At 37.3% G+C, this 19,764-nt stretch overlaps 1 protein-coding gene across 2 annotated transcripts in view; it reads left to right on the forward strand.

Annotated features, from left to right (window-relative positions):
- The window catches only part of CTNNB1 (catenin beta 1), a 37,533-nt gene extending 18,091 nt beyond the window's left edge, over positions 1-19,442 (forward strand). Inside the window, exons 2-16 of one of the 2 annotated variants that reach the window (XM_074195882.1) lie at positions 8,668-8,728; positions 9,173-9,400; positions 9,596-9,849; positions 9,993-10,231; positions 10,329-10,530; positions 11,050-11,194; positions 12,766-12,869; positions 12,954-13,292; positions 13,811-13,969; positions 15,806-15,925; positions 16,003-16,153; positions 16,239-16,360; positions 16,887-16,947; positions 18,177-18,397; positions 18,666-19,442. In XM_074195882.1, coding sequence (XP_074051983.1) covers positions 8,716-8,728; positions 9,173-9,400; positions 9,596-9,849; positions 9,993-10,231; positions 10,329-10,530; positions 11,050-11,194; positions 12,766-12,869; positions 12,954-13,292; positions 13,811-13,969; positions 15,806-15,925; positions 16,003-16,153; positions 16,239-16,360; positions 16,887-16,947; positions 18,177-18,385 — 2,346 coding nt within the window. In that variant the 5' untranslated portion in view covers positions 8,668-8,715 and the 3' untranslated portion in view covers positions 18,386-18,397; positions 18,666-19,442. Of the gene's footprint in view, positions 1-8,667; positions 8,729-8,764; positions 8,971-9,172; positions 9,401-9,595; positions 9,850-9,992; positions 10,232-10,328; positions 10,531-11,049; positions 11,195-12,765; positions 12,870-12,953; positions 13,293-13,810; positions 13,970-15,805; positions 15,926-16,002; positions 16,154-16,238; positions 16,361-16,886; positions 16,948-18,176; positions 18,398-18,665 lie in introns of those variants that run through there. The other variant, XM_074195883.1, reaches the window with a different exon arrangement.
- The last annotated feature ends 322 nt before the right edge of the window (positions 19,443-19,764 follow it).

Here is a 19,764-nt window from a genome sequence, read left to right on the forward strand (position 1 = left end):
CTATTCTTGAATTTGTATTGAATTCTAAAAAATTTTTAACCTACATAGTCTTTATTATTACTAGTGTTTCATTGCATATTGTTCAGCAATTTTAACAAATAAGATTTTTTCCCTTTTCAGACAATAATCAGAATCAAATCTGAAACATAATGCCACTATGTAGCACTATTCAGAATTGGTTATTGGCCTATTTAGAGAATAAAACTTTTTCAAAGGAATTTTTTTGAGGGGTAGCATTTGAATTTCTTAGAGGATTAAGATAATTGATGAGATATTTAGGAGTAAAACATGATTAAATATCCATTAATTTTGATCTTTATCAGAAAATAAGACTTCTGAAAATGAGTTGAAAAGTGCTACTGAAAAATTAATTTGTATGTTTGATTAAGATCCCTGAAAATGATTTCATATGCAGGATAGTGTACATGAATGTAAAATAGTTTATTGATATACTTTTTTGATTTTTTTTTTTACACCTGCCACAAATTTTTACATAGGTGAAAACCAGGAGTCTGGAACTAGTTCCCACATTCTTATAATGATTTCTCAATTGCCAACTGGCGACTCAGCCCTCATTCTTCTTGACCTCTCTACAGGCTCCAACACAGGCCTTCTCTGGGCATTTGGGACACTGCATTCTCCTGGTTTTCCTGCTCTCTGTTTCTTCTCTGACTTCTTTGTGGAAATTTCATCCAGAGCATGCCCTAAAATGTAGGGGCCTCTTCTCTTCCCTTCTGGGCCCTTTTCTCCTCTTCCTCTAGACTGCTGATATCATCTCTCAAAAGTTTAACCTACTGTCTCTATGCTCAAATCTGCTCATCCGCACCCTAACTCATCTCCAGTCTTGCCTTTCCAACTGCCTTTTAGACATCCCAAACCAGATTTCTAGTAAACAGTTGAAACTCATTATGTCCAAAGTGGGATTCATTATCTTAGCCCCTCTCCCCCTTCCCTATTACTATAGAAGGCAACATCCTCCTCCTAGTCCCTTAGGCTCACACCTAGGAGTCCTCCAGGACTCCTCCCTGTATCACTCCACCCCCAATATCCAAGCTGTCGCCAAGACCAGCAGATTTCATCTTTGTAGCATCTCCTGATTACCAGCCTGCTTTCTCCCTACTCTGATACCTCCTTCATTCATCCACTGAAGTGATTTTCTTAAAGCCTAGGTCCAATGGTCACCCCTTCCTCCCTTTTCAGTAAACTCCAGGGGCTCCTCCATTGACTTCAGTCAAAAATGGCATTTAATATCATACCCTTCATAACTTAGTCCCTTCTACCTTTCTAATCTTCTTTCACCTTAGTCTCCAAAATGTACTCTGATCCAGTGACATTGGCCTCCTCGAGCTGTTCTACCCACAAGACCTTCCCCTGAGTCTAGGCATTTTCTCCATGCTTGGAACACTTCCCTCTTCTGTTCTGCCTACTGACCTCTCTTTTTTTAAGGCCTAACTAAAATCCACCAACTTAGCCAATCTTTCTGAAATCCCATGCTTTCTCTTTAAAAATTTTTCCTATTCATCCTGAATGTAACTTGGTTTGTCTATATTTATTTGCACATTTAATTTAACTTAAGCCATAAAAAAATTTGAGATCATGATCTATAGTTTGGATGCAAGAAATGCAACATTTTAATCCATTCTAATTTCAACAGATTGGGATCTGATATGTAAAAAATCTGGTGCTTGCTCTTTGATAAATCCAAGAATATAAATTAATGGGTGGAAGAACTATAAAGGAAGAACTGCTGAATAATTGAAAAGGTGCTTGGTAGAAATTAGGTTTAGACTAGCATTCTATACAATGTGCCACAATAGTATAGAATTGTAATAGGAATATAAATTGATCACATTATAAAAAATTACGGAGTATTGAGAAATAAATTTCATAATTGTGTCTGGGGGAAGATTCTTAATGAAACACAAGATAGAACTGGTAGTGAAAGAAAAAAAGACTGTTTGAGTCACCTAAAATGAAGTTTTATAAAATTCAATGAAACTAAAATAAAATGAAAAACATCCCTTTGAGAGGGGGATTTAAATATTTGCCTCAAATATATGTTACTAGTTTAATATCCAAAATGTTTAGAGAATTGACTTAATGTCAGACTTTGCAGGATTCATCCCCCCCAGTAGATTAATTGATAGTTTAGCATGGTAGTCTATCAAATTATGTGAAATTATGCTCCAAATAACTAGTGATAAAGAGAAATTAAAATTAAAACAACCCTTGAGGTTTTACTATACACCCAACAAATTAGAAAAATGAAGATGACCTCCCCAAAATGGAACCTTTTTGTTGGGACCATGGGAAGACAAACACTGAAACATTTTGTACTCTTCCAGATTTTTTTTTTCTTTTAAGTTTTTTTGTAAGGCAAATGGGGTTAAGTGGTTTGCCCAAGGCCACACAGCTAGGTAATTATTGTGTCTGGGGCTGGATTTGAATTTAGGTACTCCTGACTCCAGGGCCTGTGTTCTATCCACTGAGCAACCTAGCCACCCTCAGATTTCTTAAAACCAAAGTTGTTCATGTCCTTTCACCCAGCAACTCCATATAGCTTTAGGAATCCTTAGATAAAAGAAACAAAGGACCAAGATATTTAAAAATATTTATAATGTCAGTTTTAGTTTTAATGAAGTGGATACCCATTGATTAGAAAAATGACTAAACAAACTGGTATGAGTATAATGGAAATTGTAAACTGTATGAGCAATTCAGATAAATCAGGAATTTGCGAAAACTGAATCAAACAACATGAAGAATGAACCATAAACAAAATAACTACAATAATGTAAATGAAGATTGCTGAAAGGAATTCATACTGATTGTAATAACCAACCTTGATCTTTGTGAACAGATAATAAAATATGCTTTCTCCTCTTAGCAGAAAGGCGGTAGACTATTCAGAGTTAGAATACTGCCATTTATTGTGGGATATAGCCACTATATCATTTGCTTTTGTTTAATACTTGCAAGAAGGAAGGATTCAGTAGTTGGTAGATGGTATAACTGCAATAAGAGAACAAGAGACAGTCATAACTATCAACAAATAATTTTTTTAAAAATCTGTTCTTTTTTTATAATGGTAAAATAAATTACTGCCAAGTAGATGATGATTTTTCCCTAGATGCTCAGGAATCCTACCTCAGGGATTTACTTTTGACATCAACTTCCTGTGTCTGTTTCCTCTTTCACAATGTTAGGATGATGATACCTCAACAATGACAACATCATTTTAACGTGACAAAGCACTTTTCATACAAATTATGGTTTAACTTTCAACAATCCCAAGAGCAGATAATATAATTTATAGATAGGAAAATTGATGCTGAGAAAATTACATGGCTGGTCTGACCATGATAATACAGTAAAGGACAAGACCAGGTCTCCCCCATACTGGTCTGAGTGTTGTGTTCTTTCCTTTGCCATACTGCTTCCTTCTTTTAGGATAGGTTTGTGACTTCACTTAAAATAGAAGAGAGTTATAATAAAGTGGCATTTTTCCTCCCTTTGATCTATGTATGAAAGGTTAAAATAAGAATCCGGTAAACTGGTGTAATTAATTGTGGCAATTAATCTAATATTCTGGCCTATAGTTTGACTAATAACATTTTATTGACCATAGGCTACTTACCATCAGTAACAATTTATGGGAATTGTTGAGAGGAGCCAGGATAAAAATTCACAAGCTAGACATATGAAGCTTGTAACTTAAAAATGAATTCACTAAATTCCCCTCAAAGATCAAATTATTTTAATAGCTAGCAAGTTGCCTCAAGCACCAATCTTGTCTCTCAACAAGCTCTCCACGACAATTGATATTGTTCTGTTCCTCCCTCCCACTTTAAACATGGAATTTGCAGTTGTTTAAAAATGGTGGGTTTAAATGCTTACTTAATTTAATTGGGTATGTATTTGTGTATATATACATACATATTTATTTTATTAGCTCCACTAATACTGGAGATGGAAATATTTAATGAGAGCCCTTTGAACACTGCTTTTTTGACCCAGCATTTGTGTTTAAAGGGGTCTGTGAACTTTTTTTTTGATAGTTCTATTTTAATAATTGGCTTCTACTTTTTAACCTTAGATATCAAGTTCACAGTCTGAGTGGGAATCCTCATCCTTTATTTCACAAAACCAGTTATTTATCAGAGTTTGTTGCTTCTACCTCTGTTCCTCCACAACATTGCCCCCATCCTGGTACAGACTTTTATCACCTAATTGGTCTCCTGGACTCTCCAGTCTTTCCCATTGCCACCTGTCCTCACACAGTTCCTAAAGTGAGAGTTCTAAGGTTTGGGTCTGAACAGGCCGCATTTTGTTCAATAAATTTCAATAATTTTCTATTATATCTAAAATCAAACTCTTCTGGCATTTAAAACTCTTTATTACAATATAGTTCTACCTTTAACATCTTCCTAAATTGGCCCTCTTGCTGATCCTCACGCACAGCTTATTTGTGCATTTTTCTTAGAATATAATTTTCTCGTTACATAGACTTGATTAAAATCCATATTTTTCTTCAAAGACTGGCACCTTTAGGGGGCCTTCCCTCATTTCCCTACTAACTAGTTATCCCTCACCTAACTCTTCCCCTCATAACCTTCTAATTGTTTTGTATTACTCTATAGTAGAGGTTCTTAGGGTGGTGGTGGTGGGGGGGTTAAACCCATTTGGAAAAAGGATGTTTTAAAGAATCTTATAATAACATTTTTGAATGTATAAAATATATAAAATAAAAAAGGAAACCACTTGTTGAAACGCAATTATCATGTAAACTTCCTGAGGACAGAGACTTTAATTTTTGTCTCTATAAAACAGTGCTCAGTATATGATGAATACTTAATAAATAATTGTTGATTTATTTGATTTATGTCAGTATGTTAATAATAAGGATCTATATCCCATATGTATATAGTTAATAAGCTTTTCAGTGCATTAATTTACTATGATTTGCCCAAGGTCACTCAGCTAGTGTCAGGTGTCTGAAGTCAAATTTGAATTCAGGTCCTTCTGATTCCGGGGCCAGTTTGAAATTCTAATGTTACGGTATTGGACAATTTATGGTGTATTCTTATCCTCTTTCAAACCTTTATTTTCTTTCATTTCTGTCCATTCACAATTACTTTTTTCTGATAGGTCTTATCTCCTCAGCTAAGTTAGATAAATATTTTTTTTTTGGTTTTTTTTTTAGGTTTTTGCAAGGCAGTGGGGTTAAGTGGCTTGCCCAAGGCCACACAGCTAGGTAATTATTAAGTGTCTGAGGCCACATTTGAACTCAGATCCTCCTGACACTAGGGCCAGTGCTCTCTCCCCTGCGTCACCTAGCCTCCCCCATAAATAACTTTTTGAAGGCAAGACACTAAAGTCTTTGTATCCTGACTTGGCTTTAGTTTAAGTATTTGATTGTTGGAGGGTGAGTGTTGTTATAATTTTAGTCATTCAGCAAACATTTATTTAGCACCTGCTGTAATAAACTGTGCTGAGAAACTGGAAATGATCCATGATTTAAATACATAGTTGGATCACTCATTAACACCATTATAAAAAAAGTAAATTGGAGGAGCAGCAATACAGAGAAGGCTGGGAGCTTCTCTTGGTTAACTATTAACATGACTATAAAAGACTATCTGATACTGGAAATATTCCTAGGTTGTTTGTATCTTAGTATCTCTTTTGGACAAAAGCTCAGAAATAGTTCTTAATGCTTTTTTTCATCTAAAACAACTTCTTTGGTCAGGGTATTTTGGTTAGCATGATCACTCAGAAAACTATTGGTCAGATCCATTCAATGATATTGCTTATTTCATGTATATTTTAAAAGTTTAAGAGAATTTTATTAATGATAGGAATGTTTAAAATCATTACATTACATTGGGGAAGGGGAGATCTATACATGTTGGAGATTTTAATTGCCTTTTCTAAAAAACAACTGAGTATCCTATGATCCACCCATCCCATTCTAGTAGATAATATGTATGTAGATGTTATAGATGACTCTATTGGAAATGTCATAAAGTTGAAATTTAATGAGTAGAATTTATATTTCTAGGAATAAGGATATGTGGATGCATTTCTAAAACTTTATTTATTTTGAATTTTACATTTTTTGCCCAATTTCGAGTCCCTCTCCTCACCCCCCCACAGAAGGCAGTCTGTTAGTCTTTACATTGTTTCCATGGTATGCATTAATTTAAGTTGAATGTGATGACAGAGAAATCATATCCTTAAGGAAGAAAAATAAAGTATAAGAGATAGCAAAATTACATAAAATAATAGGGTTTTTTTCCTAAATTAAAGGTTGGTCTTTGATGAAGCTCCCCAATTCTTTCTCTGGATACAGATAGTATTCTCCATCGCAGATATCCCAAAATTGTGCCTGATGAAATGAGCAAGTCCATTAAGGTTGATCATCCCCCACCCCCACCCCCCGCCATTGCTGTTTGGTTGTACAATGTTTTTCTGGTTGTGCTCATCTCTATCAGCATCAGTTCATGCAAATCCTTTCAGGCTTCCCTGAATTCCCATCCCTCCTGGTTTCCTAATAGAACAGTAGTGTTCCATGACATACATATACCAGTTTATTAAGCCATTCCCCAATTGATGGACATTCACTTGATTTTGTGGATGCATTTTTTAATCTTTTCCATAACTTATTAAGGATTACTAAATTGTATTCTTTTGATTCCTTAATCTTAGCCTTTTATATAGATATTTTACATGACTTATTATGCATGAAACATTTATATTTATTCCCCTAGATAGCCCATACATAAGTCATCCCTTATAACAAAAAAAAAAGAAAAACAGCAGGTCAGAAAAAATACACATAACTGACTATGCAGTTACATACCCATAGGCATTGGTCTTATTTAATCACTGCTTAACTTAGTTTTGATGTAGAAATAAAGTAGTATGGTTTTGAAATAATTTAGATCGCTAAAGATGATTTATACAGAGGATATGAAATTTTTTCCTCTAAGAACTCCCCAATTAAATAATTTGTTTAGATTCTGATATATATATATATATATATATATAGAGAGAGAGAGAGAGAGAGAGAGATATCTTATAAAGAGTGATATTGAGATTTCCTCATTTTTTAAACTTTAAAATATGAAAAATATCAAGCTTGCTTTTTTTCAGAAAGCCTCTGTTGGGTAGAATGAGGAAAAACCTCCATTAAAAGATGGGCATCCTTTCTGATAATAAACACTGAAGTCAGGAAAGTAACATTAATTGAAGCTACCCTATTAGAGGAAGTTTTGCTTAATTGTTTCTAAAGGGTTACAGGATAATACTTGAGAGGTTACATTTTTTTATATTTTGTGAGGCAATGGGATCAAGTGTCTTGAGGTCAGATTTGAACTTGGGTTCTCCACCTAGCTGCCCTACAGCAATAATTTTTTTTAAAAAGTTGTTGACAGAAATCATAAATTGTTTTTATATCCACTTGGCTTTTTAAATTTTGCAACAGCATAAAAGTGGGACTATAAAATTTTATTTAAGCAGTAAATTTGGCTTTAAGAGTAGTTCTTTATAATACTAACTTTAGGTTAGATTAGCTCTGCTTGATTCTAATTTATTAATTGTGTGGATTTTTATGAAAAGTATTTGTACTGGAGTCGTGAATGAAGGAAAAGGTATAAAAGTAATTAACTTAAGTGTGGAAACAGTGTAGCCAAAGGGGCTTTTTAAACCCTCCAGTTCACAATTTAATCTTTCCCTGAATTCTTAATAATTTTAACTTTTGCATTCTGGTAAAGTTTTTTGATACTAGAAAATAAATTGATCTAAATACTTTTGGAGTTAGATTTTTGAGTGTATTTTCACCCGGGAAAGAGAACAGAAAATTCCATTAACCCAACTACTGTACAGAAAACAGAAATTGAGAAATTGAACATAATTTGAGAAAAGGAACTAAGCTGGTAACAGTATAAGCACTAGATGCCTATCTTGAGTGCACATTTATGGGGAGAAATAGTTATGCATGGTTCCTGGACTTGTGACTTTATGATGAATAAGCTTAGTTTAATGATTTCATGACACTGGCATCTAGTACAGGTTAATACATACATTTAATGTTTTTTTATTCTTGGTGTAGAGATCGCACTCGTGCTCTGTGTGTGTGTGTGGGGGAGAAGAGAGAGATGTAATTGTTTTTGGCTGTCGGTATCAATTTTGGTAAACATTTCATTGGATTTTAGCCCTGTAATCCTCCAGTTCTTTCCACTATGCCACACTGACTTCCAGTTATTTACAAAGATCAATTTATACTAGAGTGAAATAGGGAAAGGAAATTGGCCAATGGAAAAATAATGTCAGTTCCTGGTGAGAAACATGAGATTTACTTTTCCCCCTCCTTATCTGTCCCGAGGTAGAATATAAAGCTTCTTGAGAGCAGAACTGTTGGGGTTTTTATTTTTGTTGGGGGGTTTTTTGGTCACTGTTCTCTAGCACCTAGAATAGTGTGTCTTTCATTGTTGATAAATGCTTGTTGTTTTAATTAAGATCTGATAAAACAAAGAATATGTTGTGGAGGGACTGCTGGGGTTATTTAGAAATAATTAGTAATTTATTATTTATATATTTCAAGTTAAATTTACACCATAATTGCTTTTTAAAAACATTGCTAATGGCATTTAATTAACTTTTTAGGGTCTGTGACGGAGAATAGGCTACGATTCTGAAAACACTGCAAGGACAATGGCCACTCAAGGTTTGTTTTATAAGTCTTCACTCACTCTATTTGGGGCTCTGCTTTATTTCCATTAACCCAGTCTGGCTCAGATCCCCTTGCTTTCCTCTCTCCCTGCTTACTTGTCAGGCTGCCTTTTTCTCCATTTTCTGCTGACCAGTACTAATGGCTTGGTGAAATAGCAAACAAACAAGCCACCAGCAGGAGTACAGTCTGGATGACTGCTTCTGGAGCCTGGATACAGCCATTCTTCTATTGATTCAGTGAGTAACTGTTAGGTGGTCTCCCAAGGACTTGACACATCATGACTGAGCTGATCCTGGCTATTACTCTATTCTTGGCTGTCTTTCAGATCAGACTTTATTTTTGAAAAAAATTTCAATGGGCCATAATCACAAATATTTTCTGATTTGTAGTAAAATATTTAAATGGTTATAATATTTCTTATTATTTTATTTCTTCCAGCTGACTTGATGGAATTAGACATGGCAATGGAGCCAGATAGAAAAGCAGCTGTTAGCCACTGGCAGCAACAGTCTTACCTTGATTCTGGAATCCATTCTGGTGCCACAACAACAGCTCCCTCCCTGAGTGGCAAAGGAAATCCTGAGGAGGAAGATGTGGATACAACCCAAGTCTTATATGAGTGGGAACAGGGCTTTTCTCAGTCCTTCACACAGGAACAGGTGGCTGGTAAGTAAAGTCCAAGTCATTTTGGGAATGGAGAGAAGCTTGTTCAGTTAAAGGTGGAGGGTCTGATAGTTTTAATGGCTTACATTTTGGGGTGAGGGAAGGGGGTTTATTTTCTTTTGGGATTCAAATTTCACCTTAGTCAATGAGGTTGAATTTTGAGCAATAAATGCTGTGTTTTGACTTGATATTTTTCAGATATCGATGGGCAGTACGCCATGACCCGAGCACAGAGAGTGCGAGCCGCCATGTTCCCTGAAACACTGGATGAGGGCATGCAGATCCCTTCCACTCAGTTTGATGCAGCTCATCCAACCAATGTGCAGCGTTTGGCTGAACCTTCTCAGATGCTAAAGCACGCCGTGGTGAATCTGATTAACTACCAGGATGATGCCGAACTGGCCACTCGCGCAATTCCTGAATTGACCAAACTGCTCAATGATGAGGATCAGGTGAGGAGCATCAGTGTACCCTTGTGGACTGTTCATTTTGAGACTAACTCACAATGCTTAAGAAACAGGTTACTTCTTCCAAAGTTTGATGTTTATCACAGTATTGAAGAACCAAAGCAATGTTCTTTTACATTCTATTCTAGGTAGTGGTTAATAAGGCTGCAGTCATGGTTCACCAGCTGTCTAAGAAAGAAGCCTCCAGACATGCCATCATGCGCTCTCCTCAGATGGTATCTGCCATTGTGCGCACCATGCAAAATACAAATGATGTAGAAACAGCCCGTTGTACTGCTGGGACACTGCACAATCTTTCCCATCACCGTGAAGGCTTATTGGCTATCTTTAAGTCTGGTGGCATTCCTGCCCTTGTGAAAATGCTCGGGTAAGGTAACCTGAGAGCCAGTGCTTTATGGGTGGAGAAAGAAATTAACTACTGTGGGTGATCTAGGAGTACTGATAAGATTGTGTTTTCTTTCTAGCTCCCCAGTGGATTCTGTGTTGTTTTATGCCATCACAACTCTCCACAACCTTTTATTACATCAAGAAGGAGCCAAGATGGCAGTGCGTCTTGCTGGTGGACTGCAGAAAATGGTTGCTTTGCTCAACAAAACAAATGTTAAATTCTTGGCTATCACAACAGACTGCCTTCAGATTTTGGCTTATGGCAATCAGGAAAGCAAGGTAAATCCAATTTTTTGAGAGCTTCCTATGGGGAAATGTGAGCTCAAGGGATTGCAGGAGGAAAAGCTGTGTATGAAGTTCTGAGAGTAGGTAGGAGCATAGCAAATAATGCTTCATAGAATTTGGTGATGTGAGTGAGGGAAACTTTAAAGTTTCAAAGTCTTGGAAAAACATAGCAGTATCTGTTATTTGTGTTGATTATATTGGCCATAATCCACCCAAAGGGCCATTGGCCAGGTTGGGGAGTGAGGTCTGTTTGTTTAATTACCATCACTTTCTAGTCTCCTACTTGATAGAAAAATCCATCCTGAAAAACAGTTAAGAAAAAAAAAGACACCAACAATATCTAATAGTTATACAGAATTTTTTCATTAGATTTAGGCATTTTTTTTAATTGATAATACCTCTTAAACATTTTTGAATAGTGAGTATGATCTGAATAGGGATACCTTAGGATGGTTGGGATATCTTACATTTATTTGACTTTTGCAGTTAAAAACACATATTTTGTCTTTCTAGTTGATCATTCTTGCTAGTGGTGGACCCCAGGCTCTGGTAAATATAATGAGAACATATACCTATGAAAAACTCCTGTGGACCACCAGTAGAGTACTGAAGGTGTTGTCTGTCTGCTCTAGTAACAAACCAGCTATTGTGGAAGCTGGTAAGTATATTCCAGCCAACACTGTCTGGGCAGGGTTTCTGCAACTGTTGCTTTTAACAAGTGTTCTTGCTGATTTTTGATTTTAGATTTCCCTTTAAACTCCCCCTTTGAATCCTTAGTTAAAGCAAAGCTAAACATTTAAACCAGACCAGTTGACACAGCAAATCTCAGTGCCCACATCTGACAGTATCATGATCCCCACCTCTACCCTGAGAGGAGGCTGTTTCCTTATTCTCCTGGATGGAGATTCTTCATTATGATTCAAAAATTTGGTTGCTTTTTAGGGTTACCTCAACATAATTGTAATCATTGGGAGTTTTGTTCTTGTGGTTTTGCTTTACTTTATTACATCAAACAAGACTTCCTATACTCATCTTTTCTTTCACTGTAATACTACTTTTATCAAATTCATATTATCATTTGGTCATTCTTCTGTTTACAGGAACATTTTATTTATACAGAACTTTTCTGTCATTAACCCTGAGGAATATGTCAGTAGTAATGTCTCTGGTCAAAGAATATCAGTAGTTGAATGACTTATCCTTGCATAATTCCAAGTTATTTCCAGAAAGGTTGAACCAGTTGACAACTCTGACAGCATTCTCTTAAGGGTGTTCTAAAATTATTGTTCATATAATAATACAAGTAGAAATTGAGCCTCCAGAAATTGAAAAACAGAATTTTTGGTAAAATAGCATCCTTTCTATTTGCCACCTTTATTTTTTTGTCACTGAGAGCAAAGTTATAGGTCATTCATAATAAAAATGACTCCTAAAATTATTTGAGCCCTACTTTTTATTCATTTAACGAATTTATCAAGTTTTAAGAATGTGAAGATCATGGTGCTTAAAAAAAATTGGCAGATGAATTTTTAACGTGTTTTATTATGTAGTTAGATATAAGATAATGCTTATATTCCTTTCCAATTATATTATTTATAATGTAAGATCTGTTGAGGTTTTGGATGCTATCTCATTTAAGCATTTTATATTCTATAAGCCACCTTCTTATTGTTAGAATTAAATTGAAGAGATTTCTGTTAGCCAAAAAGTATTTTGGTGGTAGAGATGCCCAGGAAAAAAAAAATACTCAAAAAATGGGAGGAGGGAGGGGAAAGAGAAGAGCAATGACTTTTTTTCCTTCATCTCGCTCTCTTACTTGAAATTCAGAAAAAAATGTGGATGCCAGGTGAGCCAAGTCCAGAAGTAGCAGCTTTGAGATAAAGAATCCGACACTGTGGAATTGCTAAATAGTCCTCTGTTGTTTGTCTATAAAATTCATACTTTATTTTTTTTGGTCCTATTTCTTTTTGACCAAAAATGAGATAGATTGGGAGGATTTTTTAGCCTTTCACTGGAGAAAATTATTTTATCATAGAAATAACAGGAGTTAAATGAAGAACTTTTCTAAAGGAGGTGGGAAAAGATAACTCCCTTTTCTGAGATGATGGAATGAGAGGGTAATTTGTTCAGAGGGAGACTGCTAATTTAGTTGCTTAGATTTTCTACTAACATTCAGTAGGGAAAATATTACATTCTTAAAAGTCCAGCAAATTTATTTTTATTTTCAAGGTGGAATGCAAGCTTTAGGACTTCACCTTACAGATCCAAGTCAACGTCTTGTCCAGAATTGTCTCTGGACTCTTAGGAATCTTTCAGACGCTGCAACTAAACAGGTAATTTCTTTGCTTGTCAGCAGTAGAGTTGTGGCTTCTTGATTGATGAAATCTAAGTTTCTCCCATTTTTTTCATTTCCATAGGAAGGAATGGAAGGTCTTTTAGGGACTCTGGTTCAGCTTTTAGGCTCAGATGATATAAATGTTGTCACCTGTGCCGCTGGCATCCTTTCTAACCTCACCTGCAATAACTACAAGAACAAAATGATGGTGTGCCAAGTTGGTGGAATTGAAGCTCTCGTTCGCACTGTTCTTCGTGCTGGTGATAGGGAGGATATCACTGAACCTGCCATCTGTGCACTTCGTCATTTGACCAGCAGACACCAGGAGGCTGAAATGGCTCAAAATGCTGTCCGCCTACATTATGGACTCCCCGTGGTGGTTAAGCTTTTACATCCGCCATCTCATTGGCCTCTGATAAAGGTAAATGGTCATCACAGAACAGCACAAACTGTTGCAGAGTGAGAACCTCTGTGTTGTCAGTCAGTTGAAGTATCCGTGATAGCACAGAATAGAACCATGGTAGAGAATCCCAAGACCCATTTCTAGTCCTAGCCACATGCTGTCTGCCCAAGAACAATGCTGTGTGAACAAGAAGAGGTCATTTGAGAGGAATGGTATTTCCAAGTCCTGGCTGTGTGACCCAGGGTATAGTCTCCTCATCACTGCTACTTGTGAAGAGTAAAGCCCTCTACGAGGGGCCTTGGAATGAGTGCTTAGCTGTGAGGATCCTTATACAGATATTCAAATTTAGAATCTTCATGGTTTCTAATCTAAGCTAGTCAGTTTAGCAGGTGTTTCTTAGGGTCTTTGGTTTTTCATTTTAAACAGCAGTTGTTCAGCTACTGCCTGTTTTGTTTTTTACTATTTTTAATAGATCTTGGAAGGGGAGGCACACACAGGTAGTTAATTTGTTCCTTAATTCTTCTCCTTTCTTGCAGGCTACTGTTGGTCTCATCCGAAATCTTGCCCTTTGCCCAGCAAATCACGCACCTCTACGTGAGCAGGGTGCGATTCCCCGGTTAGTTCAGTTGTTGGTGAGAGCGCACCAGGACACCCAGCGCCGGACCTCAATGGGTGGGACCCAGCAGCAGTTTGTGGTGTGTAGACTTTTAAATGTAACAGACAGCTTCACCATTACATTTGGACAACAAAGAATAAAGTCCCAAATAAAATGTTAAGATCCATACTATTTCTATTTTCCCTTATGCATGGTAGTCATGACACTTTTTGTACTCATGGACTGACTTTTTGTTGATACTGGAGAAAGTGCTGCACTTAGAATCAGAAGACTTGGGTTCAAATCCCAGCTTGCTTTATTCTTGCTCCCTCTGTGACTTTAGAGTAATTTCACCTCTGTGCCTCAGTTCCTCCTTAATAAATTTGTGGGGTAAGACAAGGCTGTTTTTCAGCTTTGAGTCTTCCATCAATAGTAGAACCCAAAAGCACTCTGTTTCTTTAATAATTAACTTTACTTCTTTGCTGTCTCTTTTTAAAGATCAACGTGTAAGAAATATTTGTGTTATCACCCTCTTGAAAGGAAAAAGCAAATTTGCAATAAAATGACCTGAATGTTGGGCAGAATAAGATGGGCAGTGGTAATAGGAAATTCATCAATAATTTACTGTAAATTAAGATAATCCTTCTACATTTTTCATTTCCTAGACTTCGTATCTGAAAAAAACACTGTGCCATTTGAAAAGTATTCTCCAACTTGGGCCTGTGAGGAATCATATAAATAATTTTCTTGGAAGAAAATTTCAAAAAAAATCAGAACATAATTTGTGTCAGTAATGAGCCAGTAGACAAAACAACCTGGATGGGCAAGCAAAGTTCTCCAATGAGACCTTTTTACATTTCCTGTCTAATTTGTGGTCTCAAATTGTACCCCCTCAAAATGGGTCTTTCTAAAGAGGTGTTGGATTGCTTTAATTCCAAGATTGAACTTTATTAAAAAGGATTCTAAAAAAGAAATGTATTGGTTCTAGGAAGCCTTGTAGGGAATATAGATTGCAAGTTCTTAACTTAGATAATATCTCACTAGAATATTAAATTCACTTGTACTTTGTTGATTCATCATTGGTATAGTGGACACTTGAGTTTAGTTCTGTCTCCCTCTGATGATTTTACCACCTGGATGACCATGGGCAAGTTATTCCTTGGAAATTGGATTGGATGATCTCCAGAGTCTCCTTCAGCTCCAGATCTAGGATTTTATTAGTCATTTCATTTTGACCTTTTGATCACATAGGTTGGTGGGGGCTAGTTCTTCACAACTTCACTGCAAAGCCTTTGTTATGGAGGTTACTAAATGGTTACAGAAACAAAATGAATTGCTAATCCTTTTTTGCTAATGAAATATATAAAATTCCAGAGGTTTGGGGCAGTAGAGAAACAAAGGGTCTTGAACACTCCACAAGCTAGATAAAAAAAACTCTAGAATAATAGAATTGCCAATTATGCAATTAACAGTAATGATAAAGGTATGTTATTGACAGATTTAATTTTTCCTGTCTAAAGTGGAGCATCCCCCAAATAGGTGGGTGAGTGGGATTTTAGGAAGAATTGAAAAAAGTTTGAGAAAGGGTTTTGCTTTGATGAGTTTTTTCCCCCTCTGTTTTCTTACAGAGAAGACCAATCATTCTGGAAGTATCTTTTCTATAGTCTTGTCAGAGTCCATCTATGTGATCTAATGTATCTCTGGCATGTGCAGAAATAGATTTGTATTTGAGTATAAGGACTTTGCCTTTGGATTAATTTCTGAGTTAGTGTAATGAATTAGGGGAAAATCAGATTTTCTACAAGAATAAATGATGAAGAACTAGCTCCTTTTCAGTGGGGGAGAGGTGGGATATCAGCCTACCGAGTTCTTCTTAAGGTATCAGTGAGGAACAGACAAGCTTTACAGAATGCTTCATCTCTGCCTTCTTCCCTAGGAGGGAGTTCGTATGGAAGAAATTGTGGAAGGCTGCACCGGAGCCCTTCACATCCTTGCACGAGATGTCCACAATCGAATCGTCATCAGGGGCCTAAACACCATTCCACTGTTTGTGCAGGTAGGTGATGTCAGGGGAGCACGTGGCCATCTCCCTCTTTGAATTCAGATAACAGAGCTATATGTTTTCCCCCTTAGCTGCTGTATTCCCCTATTGAGAATATCCAGAGAGTGGCTGCGGGGGTGCTCTGTGAACTGGCTCAGGACAAGGAAGCCGCTGAAGCAATTGAAGCTGAAGGGGCCACGGCTCCTCTCACAGAATTACTGCACTCGAGAAACGAGGGTGTAGGTAAGTGCTGGAGCCAGGGACTCGAGGAGGCTTCTCTCTTCACCTGTCCAGGCTCTGATAGATGCTCCCTGCTCCTCTCTCCCAGCTACCTACGCAGCTGCAGTGTTGTTCCGGATGTCTGAGGATAAGCCACAGGACTACAAGAAGCGTCTCTCAGTTGAACTGACAAGCTCCCTCTTCAGAACCGAACCGATGACTTGGAATGAGGTAGTGCAGCTCAGCAAGGGGTCCTGGCATTTCCCTTCATAACACAGACCAAAAAATGAGGGACAATGCATGCTTTTGCATCGAGTCCATTCAGAATAATGTAGTGAAAAGATGATTTTTGAGGCTACAGAGAGTGCTAAACATTGAGAGGATTTAGGAAAAGGCCTTAGGGAGGACAGGAGGACCAGAGGCTGAGGTGAGGGAAGGGGCTCTATGCCAGACTTGGAAGAGGTAGGGAAAGTGGCTTTGAATGCCAAAACATCAGGTATTGCCTGACTCCACCAGTATTAGAACTTTACTCTTTTACCTATTTGTTTTGCTGTAGACCTTAAAGTGTTTTGAAAGGTGCTAACACCCAGATTTTTAATAGTAAGCCTCTTTCAGAACCATTTCACTGATAGAGGAGTGTTACGGCTTTATGGACATCTTAAAGTTCACTGGACAGAGAATGTGTCTTTTCTAGTTAAAATGGTTTGTTTGGCTTGTTTGGAGTAAGTCTTGTTTGTCCTTGTTGCTTTTTCTTTAGACTGCTGATCTTGGACTTGACATTGGTGCCCAAGGAGAGCCCCTGGGTTATCGTCAGGATGGTATGTGTGTCTTGTATAAGTACTTGGCAAATTTGAAATCAAGCTAAATTTCCAATCCTAAATCAAAAGAACCATTTCAACAACTTGGGAAACTAAACTTTTCTTCTCCTCCAGTAGCATCTAGTGGCTAAAGTAGTTTTAAATCTTTCGGATTAAATGATTATAAAATTTTTCTGTGATCTAGCCGCTTCACTTGAGGGAGAAGAGACAAATTAAGTGTACACACACACACACACACACACACTGCTATTTTGTTAGCCACTATTTTGGCAGCAGGGTATTATCTTGTGGCAGTGTGCCCCTTTACAAGAACGTTGAAAACAGAGAAGTAGAAAAAATGTGCTACAGTGCTCAGATATTCTAGATCAGGACTGTTCAAAGTGAGGCCCATGGCTGCATGAGGCCCACAGTGCAGAGCTTTCACTAAAACGGCAAATCAAAATATTGTCTATTGTTTCAATAAAAACTTTTAAAAGTAAGATTGGACAGTCCTATTCTAGATGATTGGATATATTCTTGGTGACAATGACCTTGTTTTCCTTCTTCGAAAAAAAATATTTGAAATATGAATAGTTAAGTGGGGAATTATAAAAGATGTACTAGTCATTTAATTGTTATTTCTAAAGGTTTAACTTTCAAATTAATTCAGATGAGAGATTGTTAGATTAATTGTATTCTATATCTAACAAGCTTTTTGAAAAGAATAAAAAGATTTAAGTACTTGGTTTTAATAGTTTTTCTAGGCATTATTTGCTTTTATATTGGGGAATAGGTTGACTGTTGGAAATCCCATTCTATCATCTCCCTTTACTCCACCCCCAAAAAAGGAGACCTTACTAGATGACCATGAAACTTTATCTGTGGGTTCCCCAACCAGTGGCCAGTCCCAAATTATCAGCAGCTTTTAGGGATCCCTAGGTAGATGGTGAACATTGTCACTGGTAACTTTTGTGCCATAGTTGGTTCTCTGCCCCTTTCCTCTTCCTTCCCCATCACCCATTTGGGAAATCAGAACAAGTCTGGGCAATTGGGATATAGACTGACCTGCCTGAGGCTTGCCAGCACAGTCTCCATCAGAACACTGGAACGAACACCTGCTAAAACTACATTGCACTGAACTGAGCTACTAGAAGCCTGTCTTAGACGCAGGTCACTGCTGTCTTTGGTTATTGCTAACTTGAGTGTGAACGTTTATTTTTCTTCCTCCTTTTCCTTTGTTGCCTTTCTAGACCCTAGCTATCGTTCTTTCCACTCCGGTGGCTATGGCCAGGATGCCTTGGGTATGGACCCAATGATGGAACATGAGATGGGTGGCCACCACCCAGGTGCTGATTACCCAGTTGATGGACTTCCAGATCTGGGTCATGCCCAGGACCTTATGGATGGGTTGCCTCCAGGTGACAGTAATCAGTTGGCTTGGTTCGATACTGACCTGTAAATCATCCTTTAGGTAAGAAGTTACACATTTGGGTAAAATAGTTTCCCTCCAGACCCCCCCTCTGTGGGATTCATTTGGTAGGGAGGGAGCCATTGCAGCATCCTTGTGACCATTGCAGTAGCAGAGGAGTCCCTGGAAGGGTGTGACTGTGAGTGATCTCTGGTTTCTGCTCATTCCATGGTCCTTCAGGGTTTTGTAGCTCAGTGTTTTGCAGTGGATTCTCATGGGGAATATTTGCTGTTTTAAACATTAATAGCGGCCTCTCTCTTTCTACACACAGCTGTCTTGTCTGAGTGAGCTTGCATTGTGCTTGGCCTGTAGAGTTGCTGAGAGGGCTCGAGGGGTGGGCTGGCATCTCAGAAAGTGCCTGACACTAACCACGCTGAGTTTCCTATGGGAACACTTGAAGTAAGCTTTTTGTTTTGGTCCTTTTTGGTCGAGGAGTAACGATACCAATGGATTTTGGGAGTGACTCAAGAAATGAAGATGCACAAGAATGGATCACGAGATGGAATTTATCAAACCCTAGCCTTGCTTGTTAAAATTATTTTTTTTAATCTCTGTAATGGTACTGACTTTGCTTGCTTTGACAGTAGCTTTTCCTTTTTTTTCCTTTTTTTGGGGGCAGTAACTGTTAGTTTTTTAAGTCTCGTAGTGTTAAGTTATAGTGGATACTGCTACAGCAATTTCTGATTTTTAAGGATCGAGTAATGGTGTAGAACACTAACTAATTCATAATCACTCTAATTGTATTCTGAATAAAGTGTAACATTGTGTAGCCTTTTTGTATAAAATAGACAAATAGAAATGGTCCGATTAGTTTCCTTTTTAATATGCTTAAAATAAGCAGGTGGATCTATTTCATGTTTTTGATCAAAAATTTTATCTGGGATATGTCTGGGTAGGGGCCAGTAAGAACTGGTATTTGAAACCTTGTATTGGACAGTTTACCAGTTGCCTTTTATCCCAAAGTTGTTGTAACCTGCTGTGATACAGATGCTTCCAAGACAAAATGCAGTTATATTAATGGTTCAGAATTAAAGAAACTTTTAATTCATTCTACTGTGTCACTTTGTTTCTTTAGAGGAATGCCTTCTTTGTCCCAGTAGTTCACATACACTATTTTTAAATTTGTCAGAATCGTTCATGTAAGCGATAAGTAGACCTTTTTTATTTTAATGAAAACACAAATGTTTTAAAGAATATTGTAGGGGCAGCTAGGTGGTGCAGTGGGTAGAGCACTGGCCCTGGAGTCAGGAGGACCTGAGTTCAAATCCTACCTGTGTGGCCTCGGGCAAGCCACTTATCCCCATTTGCCTTGCAAAAACCTAAAAAGCAAAGTAGCAGTAGTAGTAGTAGTAGTAATAATAACAGTATTT

The sequence above is a fragment of the Macrotis lagotis genome, chromosome 7 (genome assembly GCF_037893015.1).
Source record: "Macrotis lagotis isolate mMagLag1 chromosome 7, bilby.v1.9.chrom.fasta, whole genome shotgun sequence".
Lineage (NCBI taxonomy): Eukaryota > Metazoa > Chordata > Mammalia > Peramelemorphia > Peramelidae > Macrotis > Macrotis lagotis.